This window comes from Hyperoodon ampullatus (assembly GCF_949752795.1).
Source record: "Hyperoodon ampullatus genome assembly, chromosome: 4".
NCBI classification, from domain to species: Eukaryota; Metazoa; Chordata; class Mammalia; order Artiodactyla; family Ziphiidae; genus Hyperoodon; species Hyperoodon ampullatus.
Genome location: NC_136917.1, coordinates 21,814,010 through 21,834,400, shown reverse-complemented (window position 1 = coordinate 21,834,400; position 20,391 = coordinate 21,814,010). Strand labels below are relative to the sequence as shown.

General features: G+C 35.6%; 1 protein-coding gene across 3 annotated transcripts; it reads right to left on the bottom strand.

Moving 5' to 3' along the window:
• Positions 1 to 2,124: 2,124 nt before the first annotated feature.
• Positions 2,125 to 19,940, bottom strand: LOC307051677 (dual specificity protein kinase CLK4-like; the record flags this gene model as incomplete). 3 transcript variants are annotated; one of them, XM_079702182.1, is made up of 14 exons in its annotated part: positions 2,125 to 2,265; positions 2,346 to 2,436; positions 3,156 to 3,235; positions 6,047 to 6,129; positions 8,899 to 9,028; positions 9,279 to 9,373; positions 9,579 to 9,745; positions 9,838 to 9,954; positions 12,896 to 12,962; positions 13,361 to 13,451; positions 14,502 to 14,669; positions 14,895 to 14,949; positions 18,946 to 19,012; positions 19,780 to 19,891. In XM_079702182.1, the coding sequence occupies 14 exons, from the start codon at positions 19,880 to 19,882 to the stop codon at positions 2,125 to 2,127; spliced, it is 1,455 nt and encodes a 484-aa protein (XP_079558308.1). The 3 variants fall into 3 exon arrangements, with proteins under 3 accessions (XP_079558308.1, XP_079558307.1, XP_079558306.1); XM_079702181.1 differs by having other exon boundaries at positions 14,502 to 14,637; positions 14,863 to 14,949; positions 19,780 to 19,882; XM_079702180.1 differs by lacking the exon at positions 18,946 to 19,012 and having other exon boundaries at positions 14,502 to 14,637; positions 14,863 to 14,949; positions 19,780 to 19,940.
• Positions 19,941 to 20,391: the final 451 nt, after the last annotated feature.

The following is a 20,391-nucleotide window of genomic DNA, read 5'->3' as shown; positions in this document are numbered from 1 at the left end:
AGACACTCATATGATACCAGAGGTACCATACTCACCACTAAACTTTTCTTCTATCCTACCTAATTCACTGAAGTTTCACTTTAATTCCTAAACTTCCATGAATTAGGCCTGGGAACTAGCAAATACCTTTAGTGAAGAATGTAAATACTTTTCAGCAGGGAAAGGGGTTAGCAATCATTAACTTCTTAGTAAGAAAGAGTGTGGATATTTTTCTTTCCTCCTATATCCTGAGATCAGCTACTCCAAAGGAATGAGTTTCTGATGGGGGAGAAAGTAAACATTAATTTGGGAACTTGGAGCACTTGTAGGGAAAGGTCGGGAGGCTTAGGTAGTACAGTGGCACTAGCAGTATGGAAATGGAGAGGAAAATAAAGGATGGCTGACTTCTTAATCTCTATAACGAGATTGCTGTGTTAAGGAAAAACCTTTTCTTTACATCAAATGCTCCTTTAAAAAAAACCTTATAACATATAACATAGTTGAACTATATGTGGACTGCATCAGAGGCCTAAGAATAATTTATGCAGTGATACTATGGAAAAACTTATTTCAGCTTTCTTAAATTCCTAGTCAACTTCAGGAACATAGATTTACTATATGTGCAAATGCTACCAGCGGATCATGTAGAGAAACCCACTTGGTATCACCCTTGTCATACCAAAAAATTACATGCATTTTATGTTCAGAATACAGATGAAACTAAAATCTTTGGTAATGCACTTCAGAAATGGGAATACTTTTAACAAAAAACTTTATCTGGATGAGCAATCATGAATTCTACAACAAAAAATATATTTACCTGGCAGACTGTTCAATAGTTTTGGGGGTTTTTTTACTAAATTAACATTTACCATGTAGTTTTTTTTTGTTTGCTTGTTTGTTTTTTTTTGTGGTACACGGGCCTCTCACTGTTGTGGCCTCTCCCGTTGCGGAGCACAGGCTTCAGACGCGCAGGCTCAGAGGTCATGGCTCACAGGCCTAGCCGCTCCGCGGCATGTGGGATCTTCCTGGACCGGCGCACGAACCCGTGTCCCCTGCATCGGCAGGCGGACTCTCAATCACTGTGCCACTAGGGAAGCCCCTACCATTTAGTTTTTCATGTGTAAACAGGTAAACAGAAAAAAATACCTACAGACAAACAAAAAGTTCATTATGTTAACCAATCAGGGTCTGGAAATTTCTGCAGTTTTCTTCCCAAGTGTTCTCCGATCAAATCATCTTTTTTTTTGTTTTCCAGTAAACAGTAACATAAATACAAATTGTTTAATAATAACCATAAAGTCTCATAGGCTGAGGTTTAAGTATTTATACTTCATATGGTAAGGAGACAGATATTGGACAATTTCTAGACTCCTGAAGATTTGGCATTAAAAACAAAAACCTCAGTCAACAGAATTCCTATTTCTACGTTTGTGACTAACTACATAAATAACCATTGGAAAACAGGACTTTCCAAGCTAACTTTCCAGTTAGACTTTAATCTTAAACGAAGTGTGTATGTGGTTTTATTAATCTATTACGATGCACAAGTTGGATGTCTTTCCATGAATGCTACTTACCACCACTGACATCACCCAATGAAACAGAACACAATACTTACAATTTAATGAAATTCCAACAGCAAACAGTTCCTATGGGTTTTGGTTTCTAATACCTGCCTACCTAAAGTTAATAATACTTATTACCTGTTCAACAATTACAGAAAAATCTTTTAAAGTTAAGGAAAGTTTGAGGTAAATAAAGAATATTCATTTAAGAATGAAGTAGTCAAGATTTCCTTTTACTCAAAAAAAAACAAAAAAAAAACACAAAAATCACTTCCAAGAGTCAACCTCCATGTACAAAAAGGCAAGATCAATCACTGGACACAAAGGATATTCCAAAGGTCTTTAAAAATGGTAATTAATCTCAAAAAAGGAAAATTTAGCTTTTATATTTCATTCATTATCAAGACCATATTTGCTTAACAAGATAATTATGCGATTGATACAAAACATACAGCATTTACACTTAACTGTACAAAATAATTTAAGGTTTATAAAAATATTAGAATGTTTAGAGTTGACTGACACAGTCTTAAATAATCTCTTCTAGAGAAGTATAGTAAGACCACTGATTTCCATTTTATTTCTTTTTTAATAAGTCAAAGAAAGGATGCTGCAATGCTTCATCCAAGGTAATTCTTTTCACTGGATCATATTCTAACATTCTTTGAATCAGGTCAAACAGTTTCTCATGTTCTTCATCATGACAGAGCATAAATTCCTGAGGGGAAAAATGACTTTGTTTAAGAAAGACAATAAAAAATAGTTAAAACAGGTTTTTTTTGGTTTTTTTTGTTTTACCTTTAATGGTTTGCAGCGTCTCGTAACATATCTACCAGCAGAACTATGTTCCTCCCAATCCAGCTGATTATGATGAAAATACTTCTGTTTCCTATAGGAAACAGAAGTATGGATTAAATTTTAAGAAAAAAAACCCCAAAACCCACATTCTTACCATGCCCCAACCAGGGGATTGGGGGAAAAGATGGAACCATAGATATCTCTCTATATATACATAAACATACAATTTCTAAAAATCTCAGCAATAATTTTATCGGATACCTTATATGGTATTTTTCCTAATCTTGTACCCTCTGAAGTTTTAGTATCCCACCTAAGTTGTACCATATGTGAAACAATGCCAGCTTCAAAAACAGAGGTTCCTAGATCCATTCCTGTAAATTCTGATTTCACTAGATCTGGAATGGGGCTAGAAATCTTTAACAATTCCCTGGATGACTTCTGCAGTGAAGCTATGTTTTGAAACCACTTATACTATTCTTGTCCAAAGACGTACATGAGGTTTGCAACAGTCTGGAATTCAAATTTAGATAGGACTCCAAAATCAAGCTCTTTTTACTACTCTATGTATTATTTTTAAATCAACCTAGGAAAACATTTTTGCAAGTTTAACTTGAGTATAAAAACACCACTTTATTTACTGGATCACAAAGTAAATATTGCATTACTTTTCAAAAACTTGACTTCATGAAAAAAAATTCAAAATCTACAGTCTTTGGAATAAGCAAGAACAACAAAGATGGGTTTTCTATAGTTTGAATATAGGCCACTGCATGTACCCAGTAAGGACTTTAATCTTAAAAAGCATACCTTGTTTTCTGAATCATGTGTGTTGGTATGGGTCCTAATATTCGTTCCATCATTGCCAGGTGTTTTTTACTGTGATGAGTCTAAAAAAATAGGAAAAAGAAACTTAGCACTTTCCATTTCCCTACATGCACATAAAAGGAAAACACAAGAAAACAGTGTTTCTGGGACTTCCCTGGTGGTCCAGTGGTAGAGAATACACCTTCCAATGCGGGGGACGTGGGTTCGCTCCCTGGTCGGGGAACTAAGATCCCACATGCTGCGGGGCAACTAAGCCTGCACACCACAACAAGAGAGCCCGCGAGCCACAAACTACAGAGCCCACACACTCTGGAACCCGCACACCACAAGTGGAGAGAGAAAACCCATGTACCACAACGAGAGAGAAGCCCACGTGCTGGAATGAAGAACCAATGCAACCCAAAAAAAAAAAGTAAATAAATAAATGTTAAGAAAAAAAAAGAATATAGTGTTTCCATAAAAGGACTAGATTAGACAGCTATACAATTTATATTACACTCTACTTCAAAGATGGAATAAAACTGAATGAGCTACACTGAATGTCTGATTTCTGAAATGAATTGGTAAGGTCTGTATAGCTGATTGAGGAACAACTTTTTAAGTATATTTTACTGAAGTACAGTTGATTTACAATGTTCGAATAAGTTGTTTAATGTAAAACAGTACACTTTTTCCTTATTTGTATTACTTGCACCGTTTAACTGAGGGATGACTGGGAAGATTACCAAAAACCTGGCTACTCATTTTATCGGTTGCTTAACTAACCTCCATTACCCAATGGATAGCAACTTTCTAACACTAATCCTAGACAATAAAAATACAGTCCCAATAATTCTTACAACAACCTTGAGCTAGCAATGTGGGAACATAACTTTCAAAGAGGTTAAGATACTAGCTCAAGCTCATATAGCTCATCAATGAGGAAACCTGAGCTGTGAACCCAAGTCAAAACTCCTATTCTTAAATTACACAGTAACAGAGCTTTGGCTAAAGTAGAATAAATTGTTAAACTAAATGGTACACTCCTAAGCAGAGGCTGGCAAACTTCTTCTGTAAAGGACCAGATAGTAAATATTTTAGGCTTGGATGGTCACAGATGGTCTCCACCACATATTCTTTTGCATTTTTTAAAGCAGGCATCAGATAGGATATAGTTTGCCAATCCTTGCTCTGAAGAGCAGAGTCTATGTGCAATGCTTTTTAAATCCATTAACTACTGTGCCTAGCACACTGCTTTCAAAATGTTCTTAAGTCATGACAGGAATAAATAATACAAGCTCCATTATCTTCAAAAAGTTCCTTAGTTGAAGACTATTTTGGAGGGTGGAATTAAAATATAAACCACATCTCAAACCAAAGTTAATAATCGACGCTTAAGATCTCAGAATGATTTACAATCAGAAAACCATCTGAAGGATTTTATATGTGTCAGAATGAAGAAAGCATGCACTGTGCTCAACTTTTTCCTTGACCCTATAGCCTACTACCACAAAACCAGACACCACCCCCTAGAAATGTCCGACAGCTATGTTCTAGATATCAAACTTATCTACAAACTCAGAGTATTTTTAACAGATCTCTACGGAGTAGACAGAAGTTTGGTGAGGTGCCCCATAGCAGTGAACACATATATTCTGCAACAGCCACCTAAGTGACTTATAATTCATCACAGCTTCCTCCCTCCTCATCCTGCATTGCCATAACCTCAAAGCAACCTTCACAGTATTAGCCAGGAACTTCCTAACCACCCTCACCCCATCCAACAACACACCTTGATCAAATCACAACCCTCTTAAAGTTCTCCAATGGTTACACCACTTGAAGCTTTCAAGACTTTTAGTTTTCCGACATAAGCAAAATTATGAGGAAAACAAGTAGAGACCTAAATAACATTTTCTCCTTTTTTTTCTGCCAAGTAAGTCAATAACTATTATCATTTCATAGAAAGAACATTTTAATACCAAAAAAAACAGGAGAGATAATTTCTAAATGAAAGCCAGAACGGCAACCCTACAAAATCATTTTCATTTTAGACCGGTCTACATTTGGAAACCACTGACTCCTAGGATAAAACAAATACCTTTCTATGGCAAACAAGTCCACTATGAATCAGTACTTGCCTACTGACACCATTTTCCTATTTATCCAAGACACTCTGGCAGCACTATTTGTCCTTCCTCAACTAGAGTAGCTTCCTTTATGCCTCTTGCATTTATGAATACCATTTCTTCCTGATATGGCCACCACACACTCTAGTTTTCTGACAAACTCTTACTCTTCCTTATAGCTTGGATTAAACTCCCTACTCCTCAGTGATGCCTTCTCGAAGGAAACTTAACCGTTCACCTTTTCTGGGTTCCCTTCTACATTGTTCCATTATAGCAAGTATCACATTGTACTGTACGTTTTCCCATGTCTATCCTGTGTATGTCTTCCTTGAGGAGAGAGATGCTGTCTTTTCATTTTTATACACACAGTGCTTAGAAATGTGCCTAGGGTGTCATACATGCTTAATACAACTTACTGTTTCTGAATTCTTTTAATAAAAGTGCAACATAACCAGAGCTGAATTAAAACTGACCATTGTAACACTAATGTAAATTTTCAAGGAGCATCACAATAAAATGGATCATATGAAGTCAATATGAACCATGTGTTTAAAAGGTCCACATGCAGAATGAATTATGACCATTCACTGAGAGTATTTCATTCAACTATGGTTTTAGAGAAGGATGACTATTTTGCACATGTAAGTTTACATCTTAAGAATAATGACACTATGGCAACTTTCCAATATGGAAACCAAAACTTTAACATGCCTTTAACATTAAAGCTCATTATGAATCAGTAAGTAACATTTACTAAACACATACCTGAAAGACTGTGAAACCAAGGTAATATTCAATAAGAATGCAACCTATGCTCCAAACATCACATGGCTGAGACCAACCTAAAGCTATTTAAAAACAAAACCAAACATTTTATTATGCAACAATTTTTAACTGCCAATACACAATATCTTTTCCTATGTGGGTGCTCTCTTTATATAGCCCATTTAGGAGAATATGATAGTAAATTCAGGGTTTACATTTTTAGTTTTATACCAAACATTATTCAGTATGCTTTCAGAGTCCTCCATATCCTTGTGTCAAATTACAGTATTTTAACCTGGGGGAGAGGAGGCATTTTATGGAAAGTAAGAGGGGTTAGCAAATATTCCATAGTCTCTGAATTGCTTGTGCAATGAGGAGCACTGTTATACCCACTTAACGGTTGTTCTATGAAATTTTACATTTTATTAGTGCAAACATAGGTCAATAATTATCCTCAGAGTGTAATTACTAACCCCTTATCAATTACCATCAGCTTGATATCTGAGTTTATTTCTTCCATTAAAAGAAATAGTAGTGTCACATAAATTATGTAAGAATTATAATGGATATTATAAGCAGTGTCACCCATAAGCAGAATTATACAGATATTTAAAGTTCACATAGAGAGGTATCTATATATGTACTTTCAGGTTGTCTATACATGATCATATATTTTCTCCTTCAGAATTCTCAATAGTAACATTATTCAGAAAAGAAAAAAACACCTAGCCTTAAGTCTATATCTAGTTAGAAAGGAAAAGGGTAAACCTAAAACCTAAAACCTACAGATGTTTTAAACTTTTAAAGATTAAGTTTTTAATAAAAAAATAATGTCCAAATAAAACCTACTTTAAAAGACATTTCAATTACTTTCAGTAACATTACTGAATTTAAAGACAAAGGAAGAAACAATATATTCAAGGAACTTGACTATGATTTAGCCATTTTTGTTAACCCTCATCGTACTTATCACTTGAACAAAAGGAGAATGGAGCATGGTTTCTACTTACAGTAACACAAACAAAATCTGCAAATGATAGAGCTTGGATCTAAGATGAAAGTTTTCTTTTCCAGCCACTCCTGTCTCCCAGTCCAGCTTTCTCCCAAGTGACTGTAAACTACCTCATTCTCTTATGGCGCAGCTCTCATACTCTTTGGAATTTCACATCATTCACTTTTACCAACTTCTGTTTACTACCAACACCCAACACATGAGACCAACTGCCCTCCTCAGTGGTGGCACCTGACAACATCTTCCTCTTCAACCTAATTCTGCCTTAATCCTCAGGAGTAACACTTCACAAACACACAAAGAACCCTTCTAATCTTCCCATCTGTTCATTTCTTTTCCTCAAGACCAATAACCCCAATTTCAGATTTATATCAACTATCCCCAGCCTGGCCACACATGGGACTGTATTATTACTAAGAATCACTGTATCTTACGCAATCTAGGAGGAGGCCATTAACTAACTGTAAGATACACCACTGTTTTATGAACCAATAACAAAGAAAAAATGCCGTTTTGTCTTATGTTTCCTCACATGTTAAAATGTGGAGAAAAAATTTCTTCTTAAAATTGATAAAACACAGCAAGTTATCTCTTTTTAAGCTCTGAAAATACCTCTCTGTCCACAATCTCTTCCCACACTCTTTTCTTTTACCTTCATTGCAGCCTTCAGTCCTCAACCATGAATACACTTTCTAAACTACTGCAACACAGCAGCTTCTTTCAGACCATACTAAGCAGAAATCCTAGTAACATCAATCTCAAAGATGAGCTCCAAACCTGTGCTATCCTATGTGGTAGCCACTAGCCACATGTGGTTATTTAAATCTAAAAGTTTAATTAATTTAAAATTCAGTTCCTCAGTCACACTGGCTATACTGAAAGTACACAGTAGTCTACGTGTGGCTACTAATGGCTACCATGTTGCATAGTGCAGATATACAACATTTCTATCATCATGGAAAGTTCTACTAGCCAGCACTATATACTATTCTTAATTTCCTGTCCCTTTTACTAATTCTTTACTCTAGGTAAACATCATTAGTTTGCTTTCACACTCATATTCTCAACTACCAAGTCCTCTTAGATAAAAGGTAAAAAGTGGAAAAGACTGATTCCACAAAGATGTTTTACTATCCAACCTCGGTTGAAACTTACTTTTGGCAAAGTAATATGCTTATACCATTTAACTATCTCCCAATATCACCTGATCTGAATTTTTCCCACTGTCTCCAAGCCCCCAAATCCATCTCTGACTTCCTTGCTCTATCAACATGACTCGGTCTCGAACTTTTAAATTTTGAGGCATAAGATGCGCTCTCCCTCACTGAGTTCCCTTTTATTAATATTGAAAAACCCTGCACCTTAACTAATTTCCCATGTCAAAGATGATCAAAGAAGCTCTCCTCTTAGACTAGCCCCTCTTTCTTCTCCTCTTAACCTCCATCCACCCTACATCTAGACGTCTGCCAGCCAAATCTTTAGCATTTTCACCAGCACCATGCTTTGTGATGAGACGAAAAGAGGTGCCCACATCGCTTCAAAATCACACTGCTGTCATGTACTTAGCCAATACAGCTTGTTCTCTTATGATCTTCTAAGACTGACTTGTTCAAAAAGAACCACCACCTGGAATATCTTCACAGATGATATCACATTTTTCCCACTAAGGAAAAATATTTATAGCAATGTCCAGACAGCTTTTATGAAAACAGAAAACATTTTCTGTACACTGCTAAGAAAATTACAGCTATCCCCCAACTACCTGCCTCCCAATAAAAGCTATAGAGAACAAAAATTCTCTTTTTCAATTAAAATATCAGGAAGTCTGGTATCTACTAACCCAAAATGACCTCTGGAGCTCTGTACTGCCGTGTAGATACCAAAGTGCTATGATGTTCATCATCGTATGTTGCACTTCCTAAGTCAACAATTTTGATATCTGTGTTTTTCAGTGTGCGTTCATCACGTTTCTAGAGATACAGTTAAGTAAACACAAAGATCAATAAAGATATGAAATATTTTATAGCACTATCCAAAAGGCTTGCACATGAATTCTCTTTTTGATTTTCAAAATAACCCCATGAGAAAGGCAAAGGATTACCCTTATTGGGTTAAACGTCAGGATATAATAAGTCTCAAAGGTAAAATTCCTCATCCAAGGATCACCAAGCTAAATTAATTTTCAAGACAACTACCAAAATTCAAACAAGTGTAACTTACCATTTTTGAATTATACTTGACTACATAGTCAGACTCCACAAATAAAATATTTTCAGGCTTCAGATCTGTGTGGGTTAATTTATTATGATGCAAAACTACAAAAGAACCAAAAGACATTATTAGTTTCACTTACAAATTTAATCTGTACTGGGGGAAAGGAGAATTAGTAGTAGAGGTAGGGATCAAAAGTGCTTTCATCTTTATTGCAATGTGCATTTTTAGTGACAATGGTTTGATATGTTGCTTGTCCAATAAAACCTTTAATTTACTGGTATTTAAAAATTTAACAAGTACACTTACAATTTATTGACTGACAGATCTGATATGCCATTTGCCTGATATGGTCAATTTGAAATGGCAGAAAGCTATTTTCTTTAATGAAATCATAGGTACTAAGTCCCAGGAGTTCGAACACAATACAAATATGACCATGATGATCAAACCATTCTAGCATCTGGACACATCGGCTAAAACAGATCAGAATAAAAATAATTCAGTTCACAGAATTCTGATTATTTCATGTAACATAAGGGATCACAGTTCCAAGTTTATTACTTACAAGACATTATTGGGATCAGTACTATTTAAATGCTCTAATACTTCGATTTCTGAATGAGCTGCTTCATGATATCGTCCCATATTTTTTATGATTTTCACTGCTACATGTACGCCACCCCTTAAAAACAAAATGAAAATGGTAAATGTACAGAAGGGCGTTGAAGACATGTATCCTCTAAAGCAGTTGTCCCCAACCATTTTGACACCAGGGACCGTTTTCATGGAAGACAATTTTTCCATGGTTGGGGGGAGGGTGTGATGGTTCAGGTGGTAATGCAAGCTATGGGGAGCAGCAGATGAAGTTTCACTCGCTCTCCCACTGCTCACCTCCTGCTGTTAGGCCCAGTTCCTACCAGTCCACGGCCCAGGGGTTGGGGACCCCTGCTCTAAAGCATCATCTTGTTAAGTACCAATCACTCTATGCTATTTTCCTAAAATAATCTTTCAGGGTATATTATAGCAGATCTATAAACATTTTTTCAAAACATTTTGACAAAATATACATTATACAGAGTGATGATTTCTCTTAATACTTATGAACGTTAATGTTTGTTTCCAAAAGTTTAAATTTACCTAGATTTTATAAGTAGTTTTTTTTAAAAAAGGATAAAAATATAAACCTTGAACATACTACTGCTGAAAACATTCACTCATTCACCAGGCTAGACCGACTGTGCCAGATGTTGCATTGGAATCACTGTTAAAAAGAGCTTGTCCCATGTACCTCACAGTCTAATGGAAAAGACAGACACTTGAACAACTTATCATAAGGTTAGAAGTGCCTGGTATAAGGAATAGAGAGAAGAAAGAACCTAACCATCAGAGTTAGGGGAGCTCAGACTTCTTCAGAGAAGAAAGACAACTATCAGTTTGTTAGATAATTCTGGCAAAGGAGACACCATCAATAAGTCATCAAGCCAAAAAAATGTTTAGTGCATTCACTGATGCAAATAGGTATAAATAGCAACAATGTAGGGCAGCGTGTTTTAGACCGGGGCATCTGTAGTACTTCCTACAAAGTACAGAGGGAATTCCCTGGTGGTCCAGTGGTTTACGACATGAGCTTTCACTGCCGTGGGCCCAGGTTCAATCCCTGGTCGGGGAGCTGAGATCCCGCAAGCCACGTGGCATGGCCAAAAAAAAAAGCCGTAAATGATTTTGAGGAAGAGGATTTCCAAAACTTCAGCTTCCTTCTGTCCTCTTTTCTAAACCTGATCTTCTTGAATACAAGCCAGCAGTCAACCCTGCATTTTTCACTATGGCCTTCCCACATTACAAAAGAGAACCCCATGCACGTGAAATTAATATGGCAAGTTTTGTGCCCTAGGCTGCTTATAAAAAAGAAAAAAAAATCTTTGAGGCAAAAATTTTTCTAGTGGCTGGATAGCAAACCTATTCTGAACTCATTTCTTTTGACAAGGTCCCAATGAAGTTGTGGGCTGATATATAATCATCAAAATAAATTTTTAATGATTTATCTCCCTATGATGTATAGCATATATCTCAAGTCTTAAAAGAATTACTATAAAACTGCTGTGACAAAACTTCTTCTAGTCTCATCTATTTCATCATATGGACAAGTTCTCTAACTGCTAATAAGCTATAAAAATGAACAGTGCTAATAGCTATAAAAATGAAAAATGGATAATGGTGTTAGCTAATGCTACTATAGTAATCATATTGCAGTATATAAATGTTTCAAACCAACGTTATACACCTTAAACTTATAAGCTTTCATATTACTTGTCAATTAAAAAAAAAGAAAAATGGAAACTTAATGTTAAAACAGTAAGATTTATCTATGGACACATGAACTCATTTTTAAAGGCCTCAACCATCTCAATAAAAGATATATTTTCAATTACATTGTATGTTTTAGGTCTAATAAGTATCAAAATTTGTAACATATTTGTACTTGATCCATTGAATACTATTCATTGGAATATCTCAAATACTCAAGTCTTGGAACCTCAAGAAATTTTTAAAAGACCCAAATGGGACAACTAGTGAAATGTGAATCAGGTTGTAGATAAGCTGGCAAAACTTGAAAATACATATAACATGTAAATATAGAGAATGATTAAACACTGTAAAATGTTAACATTTGTGGAATCTGGGTGAAGAATAGATGGGAATTCTTAGCAACTTTCCTAAGTCAAAGTATTTCAAAATATCTTAAAATTTTACTTTATGTTCACATTTTTGTCATAGAGAGGAAAGGGTGATAATAAAAGACATTTAGGATAATGTTCTTTATGAAAAGTGAAGTAAAAGTTAAGTTCAAGATAAAGCATTTCTAAGTATTCAAGAAAAGTTTGTTCATGGATGACAGGAGGTATCAAGCTGCTGTATTTAGATTCCCCCAAACATATTTAGAAAGAGAGATATGTTTTTTTTTAAAAATCACCATTTACAATAAGCTGGAAATTACATCCTCAACTATTTTATGATGAAAAGTTTAGATGTCAATTTAGAAACGTGCAGTTTCCACTAAACTGTTTTAAGACGTTCACTTACAAAACAATTTGCAACCGCAGAATAGAGATCCTAGAGGAAAACATGAAAATGAAGCAGAGAGGGTCAAATAACAAAAAGTTTAGTATAACTCATTAAAGAATCTGGACTTTATTCTGTAGGCTTCAAGTAATATAATTTATTTATAGTTTGAGAAGCTAACCCTAACGTGCAAATATTATCCTTTGGAAATAAAAGTTTTTGAACCAAGAAGTTTAGACATGCTAATTTATTGTCTCTGCAATTCAAAAGTAGGGTAAAGCACCCCAAATCTCTTATAGAATGCTAAGGACCTAAGTTCTGGGAAAGTCTTCACTTGAACACTGACATTAATTTCAATACACTCCATCTGATAAAAATTTTCAGCATTCTTGGTCAAAATCCATACTTATGGTAAATAAATCATACACAGTTCAAGAACTTTTGAATACTTATACCTCCCAGGAAAACACATAGCTACCACTTAAATTCCATTTCATCTAAATTATGGATCCTTCTCCACCAAAAATATCAGAATGTTCAAAAAAGAACAACAACAAACTTACATGCCATGATCAATGCACTCTACAACTCTGCCAAAGGTCCCTTCTCCCAAAGTGTTCACGATTTCATCTAAAGTGAGGGGGGAGAAAGAAGTGTAAGTACATGAGTACAAATTATCAGTTATTCAAATAATGAATGCTTAAGTGTGGAATTTTTTCAAGTGCTCTCTATTAAAGCATAATTAAGGTTCCAGCACTCAAATTATTTTATTTTCAGCTGCTACAAAAATAATTTAGATAGAGCTATCTTTCTTGCTCTAATCTCAAATTCCACTGATTATTTTGGAACTTTAGAGTAGAAATATTTAAACTCTATAGAAAAGAAGAAATACAAAACAACAACAAACAAACCCACAAAAAACAAAACAAAAAAGCAATGAACAGGTCTTTAGCTCCCCGCTGACAAACTATTCTTAAAAAGATTATTCTGTCTGCAAAGTTTTAAAAGTGTTGAAAAATATTCTATACATCTTGCTTTTAGAACGTCTCCACTTTGACAGATAAGGTGACCCTCTTCATCATCTTCTATACTCCTGGATCTTTTCCTTTGGTGGCTCTTCTGGAACGGCAAGTGGGCAGCACCAAGATCGTCCAGCCAATCAATATAGCAGAGTGAATTCAGGGCAGAATACGCAATTCATTCAGCGGCGAGATATTCAGGCATTCAGATAAGAACCAGGCCACGAACAGTTGGCAGGAGCAATTTCAAATACAGTCCCCAGAAATTCACAGGACACAGTTTATGTTACAGAAGAAAAACATGGCAAGATTTTCAGATAAGTTACTTAAAGTGGCAATAGAAAAAACAATACAATTGTCTCTAAAATACTGACTTAATTGAAGTCTGAAATTTAAAGAATGCAATGTCATGATCTATTAATCTCGTTATAAAATAGCCTATGCTGTGAGTTGAGATGTCTAGTTTGTCAGGAAAATGTTTTAAAATGTCAAGATTAGTTCAAATTGATACTTAGCAATATTTTTAAACATACTTATTAAAATAAAAGGGGAAAATAAAGGCTAATGTCAATGTTTGATCTAATCAATGATAGTTCTACTGAAGAAAACTTGGGGAGGAAAATAATAATTCATAGTTTACTGCAAACAAGTGAAGATTCATGAGTGTAAAAAAAAAGGGCAGGCTTTCTGGACAATAATTTCCCCTTCAGCACCCACTTTCAGAACTCCAATGGAACTAATTGCAGATTGTGCTATACACAGGGTAAGTATCCCCAGTGCAACTTTCTACATTCGTCTCCAAGTACTGGGAAAGGGGTTTCTTTTAAAGTAAAAAATGTTTAAGATGAAAGAAAAGATGGGTGCTTCATCTTTTCATATGATTATGTTATAAAAGATAAAAATATTTTTAACATTAAAATCAAGAACCTCATGATCTGGTCTGCAGAAAATGAGTAAATGTGGGCAAATGAGGACTAACTAATAAATGCAGATTAGTTGTAAGAATTTGGAAGTTTCCTTTAAGGATTCAAGTAATATAAACACAATTATATTCATATAGTATTATAAACTTTTTCAAACTTATTGGCTCAGTAAGAGCTTTTACACACAAATAAGTATCCACCCAAAATAAACACAAAATCAATCATACCGAAAGTGGCTGATTACTTGAACAGTGTCTATTACGCTTCCTTTTAGGACTGCTTCTCCAGCTTCGGACTGAAGATTTACTGCAGTGGATTCGATAACTGCTTTCAACGTCTCTGTGATAACGTCTAGGAACATATCTTTTGCAGTAGTCATTTCTGTATTCATCAATGTTAGGAACATATATTTTGCAGTAGTCATTTCTGTATTCATCAATGTTGGGAACATATCTTTTGCAGTAGTCATTTCTGTATTCATCAATGTTAGGAACATATCTTTTGCAGTAGTCATTTCTGTATTCATCAATGTTAGGAACATATCTTTTGCAGTAGTCATTTCTGTATTCATCAATGTTAGGAACATATCTTTTGCAGTAGTCATTTCTGTATTCAGCAATGTATCTCTGGTCCCGATAATATCTCTCGTTCAAGAACCTTGCTCCTAAATAATGACTGCAAACACATTAAAGGATTTAAAATTACTCTCTTCATTCTAGAACGCTTTAACGTTTAACCACATTTTAACGTGGTTAAAATAAAACATTCTCTCAAGAATTCCTGGTTTATTAAACAGCTAACTCAATAAAAGAAAAAAATACAAATTGATGAATTAGAATTTATATTTAACTCACAAAACTTAAATAATTTTACTTTAACCAACAAGCAAATGGGTACATATATCTCTATTAATATATACTGCTATAAAGGAACAAACCTTGGGTCAAATCATTCAACATATTCAGTGTTTACTTGATTAAGTGTCCCTTTACCTTCTGGTGAAAGTTAAGACCAAAAATTCACAAAACTGCTCTTCTGAAATTCATCCATCTTATGATATATGCATCTGTAACCAAGCTCTCTTCCTTTTTGCAGAGCCACACACAACATGAGGCAGGCAAAACAGGATTCCTTTCCTTCTTAATGTAAGTTAGGTATCTCTGGCACACAGAGTTCTTTCACGAAAGGTGTATTAGAGCTAAAAGGAATCTTAAATATATTTCAGGCCTTTCATTTTACAGATGACTACACTGAGATCCCTAGAAGGAAAACGATTTGCCATGGTTGTAGAGCACATTCTAAATCCTATTGTATGTGCCAGTATTATTATACACACCACCTATTCCATCTCCTCTCCTCTATTTCGAGCTTCCTGTATCTTTCTGAGAAATAGACAACACAGTTTTTGAAGGCTGCTTCATGTGCCAAAAATATCTAAAATATATCCCCCTCAAATGAGAAAAGGTTCTTGTAATTGCTTGCTTAGGATTTCCCAACCCCCTACTTCCCTTTGCATTTTGAATTTCCTGTCACTCCTGCTTGTGAAATAAACAAGAATTCAGGGAAAACAGCATCATGTGGTGCCATAGTGCTTAACTTCCTTTTTTTATTTTTTTATTTTTTTTGCGGTACGCAGGCCTCTCACTGTTGTGGCCTCTCTCGTTGTGGAGCACAGGTTCCGGATGAGCAGGCCCAGCAGCCATGGCTCATGGGCCTAGCCGCTCCGTGGCATGTGGGATCCTCCCGGACCGGGACACGAACTTGCGTCCCCTGCATCAGCATGCGGACTGTCAACCACTGCGCCACCAGGTAAGCCCCATAGTGCTTAACTGCTGAATCTACAGATCCCTTTGAAAATCTAATTGAGAGATATGGACACTCTGCCCTAAGAAACACACAAATGCGTAAACAAAACTTGGCAAGGAATTTCAGAGATCATGGACCTCGGGAAGTCAATGGATTCCAGTTAAGCAGCCTTGATTTGATGGAAAGAAAAAGACAGAGTCAATTGGCCCAGTTTCCCGTCCCCCTCTCTACCTGGGATGAGTATCCTTTTCAACAGTGTGAAGCTTCAAGAGGGATGCACGTGGAGCACTGAGGGAGAGAGGGGACACCTGCCCAGTCAGACACACCAGCTAAAATAATCCTGACAAGCAATGGAGTGACAGATGTTAACTAGACTGCCCTCACTAACCTTGTTCTTTTTCCCAGAATACATTGTCATTCTTTTTTCTCAGGAGGCTGGTTTATGCAAAAATAAAGGAGAAGCATCTCTAAAACTGCTACTCAACAGGGCTGGCATCAAATCCAGGCTGGGGTGGTGCAGAAACCCCCTTTCCCCAGTGTCAGCCTTAAGTTCTAGCCATTGGAGAAACAACTCAGGATATTAGGGTCTAAATCTGGGGCTAAGTCAGGGATCTGATCAGTTGCTTGGAACCGTTAAGGGAGAGATCTACAATACGTCAAACTAGAAATTACCTTACTCTAAAGGGCATCTGTTTAATTCTGTAAGGCATCCTTCCCATAAAAGTATCGGAAAACTCTAACACTAATAATCCTTAGCTGGACTAGTGCATGAAATTAGAGCTGCTGATAATCCATAAATAATCTATAGAATAACAAACATGGAGTGAAGTAATACTATGAGGATAAACTAAAAAGATGAGGACCTCTTCAGCCTACAACAACCAAGGCTTAGAGATTATATAAACAAAGTCTACAGAATTATAAAGGCTATATGGACAGAGTGAACAGGATGAACAGACTGATTGAATTTCTAAAAATAGTCACTGAATGTCCAGTGAATATTTCACTGTAGTTCTTTAAAACAGCCAAGACTAATGAGGCTATGGGCATTCGTTTTTATTTCCACATAGGTCCTGTGGAAGATTAAAAATATATGAGGCAAAATCCCTGCCAACAAATAACCGTTCAATTTGAGATTACTCACACAAAAATAAAACAAAACTCAACAATGCAGAAAATGCCGAAAGCCTGGATATGAGTGCTTAGGAGAAAAAACTCAAAATGCTTAAAATGGTCAGGGAAGATTTTGTGAAAAAGAAGGGAAGAGTTGCATCTTATAGGGACATCAGGATTTGGACAAAGTAGGAAGTAGAAGAAGTGCCAGGAAAGAAAAATGGCATATTACCATCTTACATTTATAGAGTACTTTTAGCCAGAATGGTTTAGAGATGAGTTTGTCTACATGTTACTTAGGAAACAGTAAGTAGACAATTTCAGCAAGAGCAATTTTCACATAGGGGAACATAGGCAAATAAATAAGCTGGGAACAGATCATCCAAAATCTTGCATGCCAGGCTAAAGGGCTTAAAACGGTGTTTCTCAAAGGGTGGTCTGTTTATTAACAGTATCAAAATACTGAATTTTTAAAAATGAAGATCCCTGGACCCCAGGTCAGACTCACTGAATAATCTGGTAATATGCATTTTAAACATACCTCCAAAGTGATTCTATTCACACTAAAGTTTGAGAATCACTGGTTTAAGGCTTGATACTCTATGTTACAACAAGACATTTAAGGATATAAAATGTGTTCACAGTGTTCACAGCCACATCAGTCTTCCTGTGTAGAACTAATTGATTAAGCCTGTAGGAAGGGAGCAATTCACAGGCTACTTACAAATCAGAAAGAAAAGACACTCTGAAATATATAGGAAAAAACGTAAGATAATTGATATACAATAAAAGCGCTGATAAATCATAAGAAAAATATGCTTTAATAGAAAAAATAGGCTAAGAATACAAAAATAATGTTCACAATCAACTAGACTTCAATTAAAAAAATATTCAAGTGTTCAATAAGCACATGACAGAGGACAAATTCAGCAGAAATTTAAACATTCAAATGAAAAGAAAACACTATTCTTGGCATTTCAAAATACACAAGACTGGTGACAGCATGTCGTAGGGAGTGTAACTTGGTACAAACTTTCTAGAAAAATATGTGGAAAAATATGTGAATATGTAGCAAGAGCCTTATAAGAGTTCACACCCTTTCACTTGAAACTGTCCCTTCTTAGAACCTATTTTCAGGAAATATTCAGAGGCAAAGATTTGTATACAAAGATATTTTTCAGAAGAAATAACTTTACATCCAAATGGGGGACTAGCATCCTACCAAGAGTACCTTCTTTATATGCTTCTGTATTTTTCATTTTTTTTCCAATAATTTTACAAAAAAACACTCTTATAAAGTTTTGAATCTTGAAAAAGACTATTAGATTACTCCAGATTACGGAGAGCAATTACCACCAGACATCTCTGGTGCCAATATCAAAGAAGAAACTATTGGCCTAGTGGTTATTGCACTGACTCAGTATCATCTTTATGTGGTTAATTATGAATATGAATAACTGTTCATCATTCATATCACTTCCTTTCAACACATACAATGCATAATAAATCCATGAATGGTTAGTACTATATATTAAGCCTTACAGAGTATTTTGTAGTTATCTTAATATAGGGTACAGATATTCTTGTATAATACATTAATTAGCTCAGCTCACTGAAATCCTGGCATAGATTCTCCCTCTTCCCTCCATATGATAGTGTGTGAAGAATGATTCGTCTGCACTGATTAACAACGAGCTCACTGTTCTACAGAACAAGTCTGTTTTGGCATGGAGAAGGAAAAAAATTGCATACTGTTTTTTAAAGTAACCCCAGTTGGCTAATTTAGAAAGCAATCTGGCAAACAGTCCCAGTGGAACATCTGCACAAAACAAGGAGAAAACATAGAACCAACAAAAACAAATGAGAAAGGGAAATTAACGGAGGACAGAATGAAAGAAACTCTACTCACCTAGGCTTTGTTTAATCATTTAGGAACTTGAAAAATTCCTTCAATTCTATATAAACATAGTACCTCCAAATTTTACACTGGTAAGAATACAACAGAACAGGACACATGCCATTGGAAATTTTTATTGAGGCCCTTCTTACAACAGCCAAGCTTCTAAAAATCCCAAACATATCCACTGGCCTTATCTACAAATATAACCTGTAGAATACAGTATAAGCAACTAATCCCCAACACACTTTAACATTCTCACACACCACATGCTATTTTTCTCATCTGGATGAACTCTTCCCCACCCTTCATTAGCTCTCATTTGTGGAACCCTAAATAAGTGCCCCAATGTACAGTTCTCCCTACTACATACAAGTTAAAGGCACTCACTGGTCCTTTAATCACTTACTTTACTTTCATGTGTCTCATTTCCCACAACTATATTACTGGCAGCTGGGACTCCATCAACTGTCTCCTACAGCTCCCAAATGGACACAGATATGTGAGAGTAGGAACTCTGTTCTATTCACAGCAGTGTCTAGCATATAATAGGCACTCAGTAAATATTTTCTGAATGAGTATTTGTTGACTGATGTATAAAACAATCTGACAGATGAAAGCTATATAAGCTAAAGACAAGTCAGTAAAACTATTAGTGTTAAAATGGTACTAGTTCAAGCGTAATTTACCAATAAGATTCTTTAAGCTGGCGATGTGGTTTACAATGTCTGTTCTCTTGTGTACTACTGTGGGATCTCCTCTTCCGTTTGTGACTTCCACTGTAGCTTTCATGTCCCCAGCTTTCTCTGTTATCCCTGTCAGGGCAGGGAGTTCTTTTGGAATGCCTCATCTGTTAATGGAAATGAAAAGTGAGTTGTGGAATTTACAGATGGTTATATTTAGTAAATAAAATATTTCACATTAATATTAATTAAATAGAAAAACCCCAGCACATGGGGTCCTACAGGTTCTAAAATCTTCGTAGGTGATGGTTCCCAAGGCATGGAGGCACTATCCCACTGGTATGTCAGATGATTCTAAGTGGCATACACACCTAGTACTAAATGATAACACTGTGAGACCTTAATGCATTTTCTTTCCATTCTTCTGGATAAATTCTCAGCTTGGTGCATATCTTCAACTAACACTTGCTAACTGCCATTTTTAAAAAAAGAGTCAGGATTCAGGCTTACAGCCTTCAGTAGACAACAATATCTAGCTAGAAATTAATAACTTTTTTGGTTTTATTTTTATCATTACCTTCTTTCTATGGTAAATTATTACTAATCTCTTAGGTTATT